The sequence below is a fragment of the Vombatus ursinus genome, unplaced genomic scaffold, assembly GCF_900497805.2.
Source record: "Vombatus ursinus unplaced genomic scaffold, bare-nosed wombat genome assembly UNPS02014870.1, whole genome shotgun sequence".
In the NCBI taxonomy this organism is placed as follows: Eukaryota; Metazoa; Chordata; class Mammalia; order Diprotodontia; family Vombatidae; genus Vombatus; species Vombatus ursinus.
The window spans coordinates 757,827-774,420 of record NW_020954648.1 but is presented as its reverse complement, the minus strand read 5'-3'; the positions used below and the strand labels follow the sequence as shown (position 1 = coordinate 774,420).

The 16,594-nt window shown below is 35.1% G+C and overlaps 1 protein-coding gene across 2 annotated transcripts in view; it reads right to left on the bottom strand.

Moving 5' to 3' along the window:
• The window catches only part of MKLN1 (muskelin 1), a 227,549-nt gene that overhangs the window by 129,493 nt on the left and 81,462 nt on the right, over positions 1–16,594 (bottom strand). For both annotated transcript variants that reach the window (XM_027842258.1, XM_027842259.1), the window contains one exon: positions 15,292–15,484. In XM_027842258.1, the coding sequence (XP_027698059.1) occupies positions 15,292–15,484 (193 nt within the window). The remainder of the gene's footprint in view (positions 1–15,291; positions 15,485–16,594) is intronic.

Below are 16,594 nucleotides of genomic sequence, written 5' to 3'. Positions count from 1 at the left end.
TGTGTGTGTGTGTGTGTGTGTGTGTGTGTGTGTGTGTGTGTGTGTGTTCTTTCCTCTTTGAACCAGTTCAGATGAGAGTGAGGTTCAAGCAATACCCTCCCTCCCCTCATTTTCCTCTCCACTGTAAAAAATCTTCCTTCTGTGCCTTTTTTATGTGAGAATTCAATTTCATGTGTTATTTTAAAGTTGTTTACAGGGGAATGTTGGGAGAATTGTGCTAGAACGCTCCCTTTACTCCACCACCATGGCTCCTTCTCAAGTGGGATATTTTTGGAATTTATTATTTAATCTTTTTTTAAGGCAAACAGTATGAAACAGTAATGGTTTTGTGCAAAATCCTTTTTTTGGGGGTTCTGCTATGTATTTGTAAATGTCTTTTTTTTTAAAGTTCAAAATTTTAAAAATACAAAAAAGGAACATATAAGTCCATAAGTTATCATTGACTTCTGCAATAATAATTACTTGATCCACCACTGCTGACTTCTCCTTCTCTTAATTCTCTGTTTAGAGCCATTTTTTACAGGTATTTGGAGGGGTTTAGGGGAGAGCTCAGGCAAGTCCCTGCTTTTACTATGCCATCTTGGCCTCCTTCTCTTAATTCTTAATATCATTAGATTAAATCTTAAATTTTTGGAGGTTTATTTCTAAACAGAATAGTATACACTAGTTTATGAGAGGGAATGGAGCCTGTAGGGCTAACAACCATAATAATAATACCTTTATAAGTCCAGTCAAAATTAAGTTGTCAGATATAAACCTATTGATTAGAGATCCCCAATTCAACTGCCTTACAATCCAACCTGGACATTTTAACCAAAACTATCTTCTCTGCTTGCCTGCCTTTTCAACCACACAATACTCCTTTTCCTCTCAAATACCTCTCAATAAACCCAAAATAACTCAATTTATATTCAACATGCAATGAATTCTTGAAATTTCACAAAAATTTCCCTAACCTGTCAAGTGGCAACTTCCACTGCCTAAAACCATAAGTTTCTAGTGGTAGGGATCATACTTAATTAGGGAAAGATGGAAACAAGCATTAATTAAGCACCTAGTATGTTCCAGGCACTGTACTGAATACTTTACAAACATTAACATTTGATCCTCACAACAATGCTATGAGCTAAGTTGCTATTATTTTCTACACAGTACAGCTGATTGAGGAAAGCAAAGCAGACAGAGGTTAAATGACTTGCTCAGAGTCATACACCTAGTAAATGTGTGAAGTCAAATTTGAACTTAAATATTCCTGACTCCAGGTATAGGCCTTTATTAAACCTTGTATGGTACTTAAACTTCTAGTTGTAAGGGTCATATCTTTTTATCTCTCTAAGGCACTGAATTTAAAAAAATTTTTTAAAGGAATTATGGAAAAAATCTGTAAGAATGATTTGTTCCGTTCTCAAAAGTATGTTGAACCTTCTTCAATTCCAAAAGAATTCCCATTATTATCGTAAATAATATAGAACTGATTAAGCAGGAAAATGGAAACATTTCTAGAATAGCATGGAAAACAGGATTCTTTATTGACTCCACTACTAGTGTTCTCACTCTCTTGGAAAATTTCTAGATAGGATAGTCACAAGGAGGGGTATTCTTATCCACTCTATAAATCAGTGAGTTTCAGTCCTTCCTCACCAGCAATAATGCCTCAGTAGAAGGGGAAAGCCAACAGGTCATTCAATTCTGAACTGTCTAAAGCAACACCAAGCACTTTTCAACTGGCACATTCACTACATACTCCAGAACTGGCAATACTGCATAATGGAGTATCAGCTGACAGTGTGGTTTCCCCTTGATTCTGTATATCCTTGGAACATACCTTGTCTAAAACTACAAATATGAATGCCTCACTTCCTGAAGTTTTGGATGAGTCATAAATCTATAACCAGGAAGATGAGAACAAATGGAAAGTAGAAATAGGCAGGCTCAAGATTTTTGCTACAGTAAAGGTATGACAACTACAAATCCAATTGGATGAGAAGGCATGCATAGGTTGCAATCTTTACCACTGGAAGAGTATTCACATCAACACAATCAGTGATCTACCAAGTTATGTGAACACAGTAAAAGATATTTATCCAGGAATTAATCAAGTGAAACTAACCAGCATTTTCACTCATCTAAAAGTTGAACAATAACTGGTTTTTACAGTAATGACCTTGAGATATCAAAATGCCGCATTAGGAAAAAATCAAAGATGAACATTAAAACCACTGTGAATGTCAATTAAATATAAAGTTATATTCTTAAGTTTTCAATACTTAAGAATTTTTTTAAAATTGAATATGCATATAATACTCAGGGCAGCTAGGTGGCACAGTGGTTAGGGCAATATGCCTATACTCAGGATGACCAGAGTTCAAATTAGGTCTCAGACACTAACTGTGTGACCTAGGGCAAATCACTTAACCCTATTTGCCTCACTTCTCTCATCTGTGAAATAAGGAGGAGAAGGACATGACAAACCACTCCAATATCTTTGTCAAGAAAACCCCCAACGAGGTCACAAAGAGGCAGACGTGACTGAAATGGCTGAACAGGAACAACATAATATATAGAATAATCTTCCCTATTAACCAGAATATCCAAGTCTTCAACCAAATGGGGCAAGAGAGTCTTTCCTGTACCATTAGTGCAGTTTACCATCTGTGCTAAGACAGCTTGACAATTTCAAAAACTGCCCTACTTACTAGAATTGGCAGGTTATAGTCAGAATAACAGTAGAAAGTCAAATATGCCCAAAGGCATTACAGTCAACCTTGCAGGGCTATTTTTTCTATGATTTAAAATATAAAACATAGCAAAGCTTAAAACATTAGGCTTTATGATAAGAGCAAATTAATAAATCAATTATTTTAGAGTTCTTTGGATGAAATAAGACTGACCTACCCCCTGGGTAACAAAGATTGCCCAAGAGCTTAGGACCACTAGCATTATCCAATGCATGTTTTTTAAAAGAAAAAAAGTTCTTTCTCTGGCTACAAGATTGACATTTCCTTTGAGTCATCTTATGTTACCAAGTTTCTTGCATTAAAATAAACTATTCATAAAACACCCACTTCTCATAAAGTATATTCCGAATGTATAATGGAAACTTCACAAGTCATACCATTCAGCATGTATTATTCGAAGAAATACTTAGAATTTCTTCATTCTCTTTCTCCTTAAATGAGTTTTGGTGTCTCTGCTAGTTTGAGGGACAATTTTTTTAAACGGTCAGAGTAAAAAACAATTTCCAGCTATTGAATGTAGTTCTCATTTTCAAATCCAGATATAACTCTTACTGTATTTAACAACATGTCTGGATCTGGAGTCAGAGAAACTGGGTTGTAATTTCAGCTCTGCTACCTACTATGAGTTTGGCTTCATGAGCAAGTCATTCAATCTTTGGGTCTCAGTTTCCTGTAAAATAAAGGAAACGGACTAAATAACCTCTAAGGCCTCTCTTACTTCTATATTCTATGATCCCAGGTTTCGACAATGGACTGCATTTAAATATTATCCTTTTTCTACTATTTCAACTTAAGGTGAAATATTATACTAAGAGCCTTAGGGAAATTTTTCTGGACTGAGACTTAAGAAAGCTTCCAGATGTTTTATTTTAAAATATTTGGGCTTTTTATGCTAAAGAATATTGACTGAACCTTCACAATCAGAACAAATGTGAGAGAAATCATACCATGACCTAGGAAGAAAACATAACTTCTCCCTTATAACAGACTGTCAAGACATGAAAATTCTCTTCCACTGTGTCTTCGGTTTCTTTTTTATAATGCTTCTTTTCTTCTCTGGAACTAGTTTGGAGATGCTCCAAATGCCTTACCAGAAACATTTTCATTAACTGGGAGAAATTCCATATTTCACCTCCTCACATATGAACAGGCCACAAGAAAGTTTGAGAAGCCTGTTCAATCTATCCATGAGAGAACCCTATAGTTTTGGAGAAAAGATGGCTCAGTATAATTTGTAAAGATTTGGGAGAGTTAATAAATTTGGGTTCTTGCTCTGTTGTTAATAATGACAGTAAGTTAAGCAGTATGAGGCTTAGTTAATAACAATGATGTATCTTGTAAATAAAAATACTCTCTAATCTACTTAATACACTGCTGCTGCCTTTTGCTCCAAGATAACTACGTTGATCAAACAAGTCTGAATAAACACTAAATGAAGAGGATCAGATATGGGGTAGACTGAATTTCAGTTAAGCTATTTCTAATATAAAAGTAGTAGTTAAGATGTTCTTTTCTGACATACTAAAGGAAAAAAGTATAGCAAATGCTCATTACAAATTTAGTAAAAGGCAAATTCTGTGTTTGCTTCCTTCAAAATATAGATTTGCTTTATGTGACATAGCATTTAATTTTAAATTGGGGGAGGGGGCAGGAGGGGGGAGAATTGATTACTTTAGATGTAGACCTGCAGGGAGGGCAGAGCCAAGACAGTAAAGAAAAGGCAGTGACTCACTTGAGTTCTCCCAAATTCTCTTCCAAATACCTTTAAAATAATGCCAGAAAACAAATTCTGAAGTGACAGAATCCACAAAAAGATGGGGTGAAACAATTTTCCAGCCCAAGACAACTTAGAAGGTCTGCAGGAAAGGTCTGTTACACCAGGGTGAGAGTACAGTGCAGTCCAATGCAGGTCGTGCCAAGGCAAACAGGGCCCCAGCAAACCAGCAGCAGTCACCAAGGGCAGGACCCTACTGCACTGCCCATCCTCAGATCTGAGTCACAGCCCCAGGAAGAGAAGAAGCACTAGTATACCAGAGCTTGCGGCCCCAGTGAAGTGGCGACCCTGGTCATAGTTCTAGGGCAAAAAAGAGTGCTTGTGGTCACTCACAGACCACAGCACAGGCTGGGAGAGTAGTAAACACATCTCTATTTAGATCACACCACCTTAGAAGAACTGAAAGAGTACAGACCCTCCCACAACTAGCTTTGAAAAAAGCTGTACAAAAATCCTAAAGTTTGGGAAAATGTACCCTCCATCCCAGAAGCAGAGCCCCACTTTACCGTAGAGTTAAAAGTCAAGAAATAGGCTGGGGAAATGAGCAAACCACAAAAAAAAAAATTCTGATTTTAGAAAATTACTAGGGTGACAAAGAAGATCAAAATACACACTCAGAAGAATACAACAAAGTCAAAACTGCTACATCCAAAACCTGAAAGAAAAACACAAATTGGTCTCAGGCCATGGAAAAGCTAAAAAAAGATTTTAAAAATCAAGTAAAAGAGGTAGAGAAAAAACTGGGCAGAAAAATGAGAGCGATGCAAGAAAATCATGAAAAAAAAAGAGTCAACAGCTTGGTTAAAAAAAAACACAAAAAAAATACTGAAGAAAATCACACTTTAAAAAACAGAACAAGGTAAAAGAGGTACAAAAATCCAATGAGGAAAAGAATGCCTTGAAAAGCAGAATTGGCCAAATGGAAAATGAGGTACAAAAATTTTTTGAAGAAAAGAACTCTTTAAAAAGCAGAACTGGCCAAAAAGAAAAGGAGGGACAATAGCTCACTGAAATAAAAAATTCTTTAAAACGTAGAAGTGGGAAAGTGGAAGCCAATGACTTTATGAGACATCAAGAAACAAACAAAATCAAAAGAACAGAAAAATGTGAAATCTCATTGGAAAAACAACTGACCTGGAAAAGATATCCAGGAGAGATAATCTAAGAATTATTGACTAACTGAAAGCCATGATAAAAAAGAAAAGAAATGAAAAAAAGAGTTTAGACATCATTTTTCAAGAAAGTATCAAGGACAACTGTCATGATATTCTAGAGCCCAGAGGGAAAAATAGAAATTGAAAGAAACCACCAACCATCTCCTGAAAGAGACCTCAAAATGAAAAATCCCAAGAATATTATAATCGAATCCCAAAGCTCCCAGGTCAAGGTGAAAATACTACAAGCAGCCAAAAAGAAACAACTCAAATATCATGGAGCCACAGTCAGAATAACACAAGACTTAGTAGTTTCTACCCTAAAGGATCAGAGGGCTTGAAATAGGATATTCCAGAGGGCAAAGGAACTAGCATTACAACCAAGAATCACCTACCCAGTAAAACTGAGTACAATCCTTCAGGGGAAAAACAGACATTCAACAGTTTTCAGATGAAGAAATTAAAACTATCTATAGTCATATAAAAAATGCTTTAAATCACTATTGATCAGAGAAATGCTAATCCAAACAAATACTCTGATGTACCACATCACACCTATCAGACTGGCTAACTTGACAAAACAGGAAAATGATAAATGCTGGAGAAGATGTGGGAAAATTGGAACACTAATGCATTGCTGGTGGAGTTCTGAACTGATCCAACCATTCTGGAGAACAATTTGGAACTATGTCCAAAGGGCTATAAAACTGTGCATAACCTTTGACCCAGCAATACCACTTCTAGGTCTGTACCCCAAAGAGATCATAAAAATGGGAAAAGGACCCACATGTACAAAAATATTTACAGCAACTCTTTTTGTGGTGACCAAGAACTGAAAATCGAGGGGATGCCCATCAATTGTGGAACGGCTGAACAAGCTGTGGTATATGAATGTAATGGAATACTACTGTTCCATAAGAAATGATAAGCAGGCGGACTTCAGAAAAACCTGGAAAGACCTGCATGAACTGATGCTGAAGTGAAGTGGGCAGAACCAGCAGAACATTGTACAAAGTTAAGAGTAACACTGTACAATGACCGACTTTGACAGACTTAGGTCTTCTCAGCAATGCAAGGATCTAAGGCAATTCCAAAAGACTCATGATGGAAAATGCTATCCACATCCAGAGAACGAACAACGGAGTCTGAATGCAGATTGAAGCACACTATTTTCTCAATCTCTCTTTTTTTAAAATTTCTTCTTTCTTGTGGTTTTTCCCTTTGCTTCTAATTCTTCTTTACAACATAACGAATGTGGAAATGTGTTTAATATAATTGTACATGTATAGCCTATATCAGATTACATGCTGTCTTGGGAAGTGAGGAAGAAGGAGAAAATTTAGAACTCAAAATCTTATAGAAGTCAATGTTGAAAACTAAAAATAAATTTTAAATATATATATATATTTAAAAAACAGATATTCAATGCAATAGAAGACATTCAAGCATTCCTGATGAAAAGACCAGAGCTGAACAAAAATTTTAACTTTCAAATACAAAACTCAAAAGAAACATAAAAAGGTAAACAGGAAAGAGAAATCATAAAGGTTTCGAAATTAAACTGTTTATATTTCTACATGGGAAGATGACACTTGTAACTCCTAAAAACCTTCTCATTTCTAAGGCAGTTAGAAGGAGTATATATAGACAGAGGGCATGAATATGAGTTAAATATGATGGGATGATTATCTAAAAACATAAAATTAAGGGGTAACAAAGAGGAATACACTGGGAGAAGGGGAAAGGGAGAGGTAGAATAGGATAAATTATCTCACGTAAAAGAGATTTTACAGTGAAGGAGAAGCATGTGAACCTTACTCTCATCAGAATTGGGTCAAAGCGGAAATAACATACATACTCAGCTGGGTATAGAAATCTATCTTAGAAATCTATCTTACCTTAGAGAAAAGTAGGAAAGGAAGGGGATAAGAGAAGAGAAGGGGGTGATAAAAGGGAAAGTGGATTGGGGTAGGTAAAAGACAGTAGGAAAACACTTTTTTATTAAAAAATTTTTAAATTAATTTTTAGTTTTCAACATTCACTTCCATAAGATTGAGTTTCAAATTTTCTTCCCTTCTCTCTCTTCCCCCCTCCCCAAGACAGCATGCAATCTCATATAGGCTCATATTAAGCATATTTTCACATCAGTCATAATGTAAAGAAGAATTAGAACCAATGGAAGGAACCACAAAAAAGGAGGATCAAAACAAAACAACAAAAGAAAAGGAGAGCAAATAGTACACTTCCATCTGCATTCAGATTCCAGAGTTCCTTATCTGGCTATGGATAGCTTTTTCCATCATGAGTCTTTTGGAGCTGTCTTAGATCCTTGCATTGTTGAGAACAGCTAAGTCTATCAAAGTCAGTCATCTCACAGTGTGGCTATTACTATGTACAACATTCTGCTAGTTCTGCTCACATCACTCAGCATCAGTCTACACAAGTCTTTCCAGGTTTTTCTGAAGTATGCCTGCTCATCATTTCTTATAGCACAATAGTATTCCATTACATTCATTTACCACAACTTATTCAGCCATTCCCCAATTAATGAGCATTCCCTCAATTTCCAATTCTTTGCCACCACAAAAAGAGCTACCATAAATATTTTTGTACATGTGGGTCCTTTTCCCGTTTTTATGATCTCTTTGGCACACAGATCTAGAAGTGGTGTTATTATTGGGTCAAAGGGTAGACACAGTTTTATAGCCCTTTGGGCTTACTTCCAAATGAAGCAAAACACTTTTGAGAAGGCACAGGCTGAAAGGAGAGAGAATAGGATAAACAGGGGGGAAATATGATGGAGGGAAACATACAGAATCCATAATTGTCAAAAAAATTTTACAGCAAGTTTCTTTGATAAGGACCTCATTTCTCAAATATATAGAGAACAGAGTCAAACCTATAAAAACAAGAGCCATTCCTAAATTGATAAATGGTCAAAGGATATGAATAGGTAGTTTTCAGACAAAGGAATCAAAGCTATCTATAATCCTATGTGAAAAAAATGCTCTATAACTCCTATTGATTAAAGAAATTAAATTAAATTAAAACAACTCTGAGCTACCACCCTACACCTACCAGATTGGCTAATCTGACAGAAAAGGAAAATGACAAATGTTGGAGGGGATGTAGGGAAAGAGACACTAATGCATGGTTGGTAGTGGTATACTGATTAAACCATTCTGCAGAGCAATTTATAGCCAAAGGGCTATAAAACCATGCATAACCCTTTGACCCAGCAATTCCACTACTAGGTCTATATCCCGAAGAGATAAAATAAACAAAAAGAAAAAGGATTTAGATGTACAAAGTACCTCTTTTAATGGTGGAAAAGAACTGAAAATTGAAGGGATGTCCATCAATTGAGGAATGGCTGAACTGGTGGTAGTATATGATTTTAATGGAATAGTGTTGCACCATAAGAAATGATGGAACAGGATGCACTCAGAAAAACTGGGAGTTACATGAACTGATGCAAAGTGAAATAGGCAGAACCAGGAGAATAATGTACACTATAATAGTAATATTGTACAATGATCAACCATGAATGAACTTAATTATTCTCAGCAATACAATAATCCAAGGCAATTCCAAAGGACTGATAATGAAAAATGCTATCCATCTCCAGAGAAAAAAATGGAGTCTGAATGCTGATTGAAGTATACTTTTTCTTTACTTTCTTCGGTTTTTGTTTTTCTGTGTTTTCTATCACAACATGACTGACTAAGGTGGAAATATTTTGCATGACTGCAAATGTATAACCTATATCAAACTGCTTGCCTTCTCAATGAGGGGGGGAGTAGGGGAGGGAGGGAGGAAAGGAGAAAATTTGGAACTCAACATTTTTAATAAGAATATTAAAAATCGTTTTTACATGTAATTGGGGGGAAAATAAAATATTATATCATTAAAGATTTAACTTATTAAAAAAAAAATGTAGATCCGCAATGGTACATGCTTAAGTTGTGCTATAAAGTCAGTCAAACAAAAAGATGACATATATCATGTAAAGTAAAAAAATTCACATTTTGGGTCTGTTAACCTTACTATATTGTGAAAGCATCCCCATATGCCTTTCCAAACCCCAATTACCCCATGCCGAAAAAAAGAAAAAAAATGAAGAACAATTTTACTAAAATTGGTAAAATCTTTTTGCATGCCTTCAAACCTCGGTATATTTTTGCTTTAAGTTACCTGTACTCTGATAAAATTTACAAAAAGTAATCACACGAGTTGAGAAAGGTGAACTTGGCAGCCAAAGACTATTTAAAACAAAAGAAAGTCAGAATTAAGGCTAGAGAGAATATCTACACACACACACACACACACACACACACACACACACACACACACTATAATTATCAGAAAGACTCAACACATCCATGTGTTTGAACATGATGCTCCTTATACATTCAATGTCCTTAGTCCTGTATCTCTACAAGGTTAGAGTCTATTTCTAATTCGAAATATCATCTCCTTCAGTTTTCTCCAAAGCCAAAGGAAAGATAGTAAATAGTAGAGTTCAAAGGTCATGTGAGCAAGGCCAAATAAAATGCTTTAAAAAAAAATGTATCCCTGATATATTCTTATTCTGTTTTTCTTTTCTTTAAAATAAAAATGAAGCAATAAAAATGAAAATTAGATAACTTGTTTGTCAATAGTACCATGAATGAGAACAGCCTTTATAAATTAAATCATAACTTCCTTGTCTAACAAATAACTATCAGTTATTAAAATTAACAAAACGAGGCTGGTCTCCCTTCATTTCTGAGAGTTGCAAATGACAAAACAATAAAAAAAAAAAGTCACCAAAAAAAAAAAAAAACCCAGTGGGAGATGATAAGAAACAGCTTGAACAAACTACAAACTGGTTACCTACTTTATAGCCTACAGTTCACAAAAACTGCAGCAGGATCCCAACGTCTTCTCATGTCTTCACGTGCAGGATCTAACCATTTGTCCTACTCTCCCCAATTTATGACACTCTGATTTCCTACATTTATGGTGTATAAAATCAGAAACCTGTAATTATTCTCTAAGACAGTGGTAGATCTGTGAGCTCAGAATGGTTCTTACATTTTTAAATAAAGTTTTATTATTTTTAAAATTGCAAAAAACCCATTCTGAGCTTGTTGGCATACAAAAACAGCAAATTGGAATTTGCCCACCCCTGCTTTAAGTAATAGACAATACATACTATGTTTAAGTCAGGAAGAAAAAATGCCAATGAAAATGTGAAGACAGCTATAAAGACAAAAATGAATAAAATACTTGTATTTTAATTTAAAGAAATGCCATACTGCTCACTATATGGAAACTATTTTGTGTCATTACTTTTCAGTATATACCTACATAAAATTTTTCCTTTCAGAGAGCTTCTTTTACAAATATAACCGATATTTGGACCAACACAATAAATAAGAATTAGATAACCAAATGCTAAATTTTTTTTTTTAGATCATACTCTCAAATAAGGGATCTTAACCTGGAGTCCATCCATGAATCTGCTTAACATTTTGATAATTGTGTTGTTGTTGTTCAGTCGTGTCCAACTCTTCATGACCAACTCTTCATGACCTCATGGACAACACAATCCATGGGGTTTTCTTGGCAAAGATACTGGAGTGCCTTGCCATTTCCTTCTCCAGTAGATTAAGGCAAACAGAGTTAAGAGACTTGCCCAGGGTCACACAGCTAGTAAGTTGTCTGAGTCTGGATCTGAACTCAGGTCTTCCTGACTCTAGCACTCTATCTACTAAGCGACCTAGCTACCTTTTGATAACTGTAGTTCAACATAATTGGTTTGTGATCATATCTATTATATTTTATGCATTTAAAAATACTGCTCCTAAAAAGTGTTCACAGGATTCATAAGACTATCCAAAAAGTCCATGGCACACAAAAAAGGTTAAGAACCTTCCCCTGCTCCAGAACAATAATGTGACGGTCACACAAAATCTTTCCCACTGACTAACAGCACCAATTAAGAATGAGGAGTCAACACCACAACATTACAACAAATGTGAAATGACAATGATCATGCCCCACAAAAGCACACACAGCTTCACACAATTAGCCTCCTCTATGTCCTCTGATGAGCCTTTCTAACTCATCCGTTGGGAAATACTGTTTACTATTCTAATGAAATGCTCAAAGACAGCACACAAGTACACACTCAATAGCTTCCTCAATACTTATTGCATTTACCTTTTGGCCTTTCCTCTATGTGTCTATTTTGATAATTCTATGAGAAATATTTTGAAGCTCCTCAATTCAAAAAAAATAAGCCTGTGGTGATAATAACCTTTCTTCCCTGCTAATGTTCCAATAAAGAACTGGGGTCTAATTTAGGCTCTGACACTAAGCTGGAGGGTGATCTTGGTCATTTCACTTTTTCAAACTTCAAGTGTCTTTATGTGTAAAATGACAGGGATGAAGTTGAGAAGAGATATAATTTAAGGTCCTTCCAGCTCTAAAATTCTAAATGTTAAGTGCTCATAATAAAGACAGTCAAGTAGAATATTTTAATAGGATTTACTGTTGAATGGGAATCCTTTATTTGGTATGATTACGATCAGGTCATACTGTAACAGTAGAAGAACTAAACATTAGCGGACTACTGCACTTAGAGCAAGTTGCTGGAAGCAGCAGACCAAAGTACAGGCCCACACTCTGCCAGCTACCGTCTCACTGAACCCCATTTTCCTCCTCTGTCCTAACACTGCATCACAACTCGCTGTGCCTCCCTCACAAGGGCATGCTCTTATAATAGTCAACATTTATTTAGTGTTTGACAGTTTACAAATGAAATGAAATACATCAAAGTGCACTGTAAACTGTAAAATGCTACACAAAGGTAAGGGGGTATTATTTGATCTCCATCTTCCATCTATGAGAATGCAGCAGCATTTGATAAATGTTTGCTGAATGAAAGGAAAAATTGGTCTCATTTATAATGTGTACTCCTGAAAAGCATTGTAAGTCAACATAATGACTGAAGGAGAGTAAAGCTATACAGGTTAAAAATACAAGAAAGTCACACAGACAGAAGGAAATTGAAAGTAAAGGAAAACACAAATATTTAGTCTGTCTGTCAGTGTGTTTCAAACTGAGACTTTAAGAATTCAGAGATTTAAACTCAGCTCCCTTCTCTCATAAATGATGTATATGTGGGTGTGGGGGTGTGGGTGTGTGGATTCTCTTCTCTGATATATAAAAATAGCCCTGCCTGAGGTTTTAATATGATTCTTCTCTGTTTTGGAAGTCACATTCCAATCTCCAGCTGGTCAGTTTTGTCTTTGAAGGCTACTGGGCATTGCTTTTTCCCTAGCGATACTGTATAAGAGGTAGCAACTACTACCTCAGGAATACTCAGTAATCCAATGGAATGTAAGTTCAGAAACTACTCCCACAATACTAAGAATCCTATTAGGAAAAAAAAAGTGCAATGCAGATCTATAGCCCTTAAATATGGACTCTATTTAAATGGAGGCACTGGAACAATATCTTAAACAGCAGATATTTGTTTTCCATTCCACAAAAAAATTTGAAATTGGAAATGCTTTCTGTAATTAAGTCTTTCCCATTTAGCAGACTTGGCCTTTCTGTACTCTCCCACTATGCTTTTAATATGAGCAGAAGCCAAAAGGACCGCTATTTACTTCCTTATTTGTCCAACTGCATCATCAATGAAGTAAGCAGAAATGTGGACAACCTTGGAAGGAACGTTTGTTAACGAGACACTTCTGCAGAGCCAGCTGAGGAGAACCCAAAGCAATATAAAATATGCCTTGAATATGTCTCACGAAAATAGTTGCTCCCAATTTCCCTCAAGATTTTTGCTCTTCAAGAGCAAGAAGAACAAGTTTATTGCAGAAACTCTGAACTGTGAATAATGGGTTTTTAGTGATTTCCTGACTCTTTATTACCAGATTATATGAACCAAGCCTCCTGACCGGCTTGCTCTACATGAAAAACTTAAATGAATGCATTTGAAAAATCGATATAAAAAATGCAAGTATCAATAGTAACTGTGTTCAGCTTAGTAATTAAGTACAACCACTAGCAATTATGGATTTCCTCCTTTTCTCATAACAACTTAAAAATAAATGAACTCAAATAATAATTTTTAAAAGACAGGAACCATATCTAAACAACAGCTTTGTAACTATCCTAGTGCTAAGTAATAGATTGTACACAGGTGTTTAATAAATGATTAAGTGAAAAAAGAAAAATATTAAATCCCTACATATCTCTAGTTAAAGGCATGCTATATACTCCTTAAATTCTTGTCATGCTTTGATAGCTTAGTGATTTTTATGATGGAATGTTCCCATTGTACTCCAAATTTTACTCTACCTCTATGTTTTTGTGCAGAGCTGAAAGTTGTTCTTTGGAAATTAAGTAAAATTTAAAATGTATCAAAAGATGTTAGAAGGTAGTCAGTTCATTGTATTTGGTTGTATAGCATTCCACCTGATGTCTCATATAGGTGAGTGCTCAATAATACATGGTGATAAAGACTCTGTCTTGAACATTTCAGTAAGGAAACTGAAGGTCCAGCTGCCCCAGGTCACTTCAACTCAACAAAGGATCATTAACTACCAGGCTAAATAAATTTTCCTTAATTTGCTCTTCTGTAAAATGATGGTATTGACATTCTGTCTTATAAAATTGTGAAAGGTCAACGTTTGATAAAGTATTTAAATACACACAAGACAATACAACTATTTTCTGAGTGCCTCATATCTTTGAGCACTGCTTTAGGCACTAGAGTGGGGTAATAACAGTTCACGTTTATATGAGAATATATAAACTTTAAAGTGAGTTTTTAATATATGTCTGTTTCTTCATTTATAGATGAAGAAATAGGAATAGGAGGTTAAAAATCTTGCCCAGGGTCACAAAGCAATGACAAAGCAAGGGCCTGAATCAAGGTCTTCTGACTACAAGATCAGTATTTTATCTACTACATCACTGTATGGTTTGGTTATGAAGTAACGAGACTGGTTTTCAAATAAATATATGAGAACTTATACATTCTTTTCAAAGTAATTATCTTATAAGGCAATATATTTACTATAATTGTACTAATATTTCTGTTAACATTTTAAAAACATTTTGTTTTAGATTCTTTTCCAAATCACCTTGTAAACTAGACAAGAAAATCATATAATTCATTAAACAAAACCTCACTAATGATAAAACTTTTTTTTAAACCAAAAATACAGTTCATCGGGCTTTTTTTTGGGGGGGGTGCCATGGACCTTTTTTTGGTAGTCTGGTGATTCTTTAATAATTAAGGAAAATGTTAAATTTCAACTGGATGTTACTGAAAATAAAGATGCTGAGGGCAGCATTATTGAAATTAACGTGTATCCTCTCAAGATGCCTATCCTAGTTCTTACTGAGTACAATATTCATTTGAATATGTAAAATATAGTATGTTTGAACCTTATAGTAAGACCTCCTGTCCTCAAAAGAGTTACTACTTTATTAAGAGAATAAGATGTAAACATTTAAGCATCATACTGTCAATATAAACAGCAGAATTAATTTTCCACACACATAGTATGAGGTTCCCTTTTCCAAAAGCAAATCTAAAATTATATTCTAAATATCTTACCATTTACAGCTTTTTCAATCAACTCTTCACAAGCATCAAAATCACCCTTCAACACCAGTTTGTCATGCAGATCAGTTAACATGGGATGTTCCAGTGCAATCTTGGTTTTTTTCTGTAGTGATTCAAAAGCTTCAGTGTAGTTGTGCTGACGGAAATGTTTTAGACAAAGGCGAATAGCTTCCTGTTCACGGTACTACTAGAACACAAGAGAAATTAAAAGGAGGAGAGATTTGCTTTGCTGCAACTGTTAGTGATGCAAAATACCAATTTAAAAGCCAGGAAAACTATTACTAACAATAGCAAAGTATTAATTCCCCCTGCACATATTCCTAAAATATATACAACTTTCTACATAAATGCCAAAAGCCATTAACTTTTTTGTCCAAGCATATGACAATCATCATGATAAGGGAAAGTAATACATAAGTAATGTAAGTAATCATTTCTATAACTATTTGAAATTATATGTACAAGTATGCCAGTGAACATTTACAGTACTACACACTTTGGAAGAAAAAATGAGTCCTTTCCACTAAAAGAAAATAAATGTAAGGATTACATAAGAATAAGTATAAACATGGGACACTGAGGAACTAACCTCATTATACTCTGAAGGTGAAGTAGGTCATGATGCTTAATGTGTTTGCTGCTCAAGAAATATTACATAATAGCTCTCATATTTCAGTAAAACAATAGTTATTACCAGACATTTACATACTCCCACCTCCACACATATAGAATAGTAGATTGCAAATCAGGTAACATAAGTATCAACTGTGTGACCTATTCAGTTTCTCTGTCCCTACAAAAGGATAGTATAATAAAACCCCAATTTACCAGCCATGTCTTGCTCCTCAACAAAGGATATTAAATAACTGATTTTTCCAGCAGAAATTCCCTTTAGAATATAAGAAAGGGATGTCAAAGCCAAAAACACAATTCCTACACTTTCTAAAGTTACCATACTATATAAGAATGATGACAATAAAAGCATCACAAGATTTGAAGGAGAAACTCTCAACTGCCATCCTATATTTAGTGAGGCAGGAATATCACTTAAACTTTTGAAAAAGATTTGCCCAACAAGGATCAAGATAGAACAAGACAAAAAGGTCACAAGACTCTGCCGTTAGCCCTTTTCTCTTTCTAAATTTTCTCCATTTTCTCTTTCATCTACTCCTATGACTTCAACTATTATTTCTATGAAAATTTAGTTACCTGAATTTGCGAAACATTTTAAAAGTGTTTATTTAAGACACTGCACCTGCCCTGATATTTCTCCCCAAAACCACAATTCTGGCTT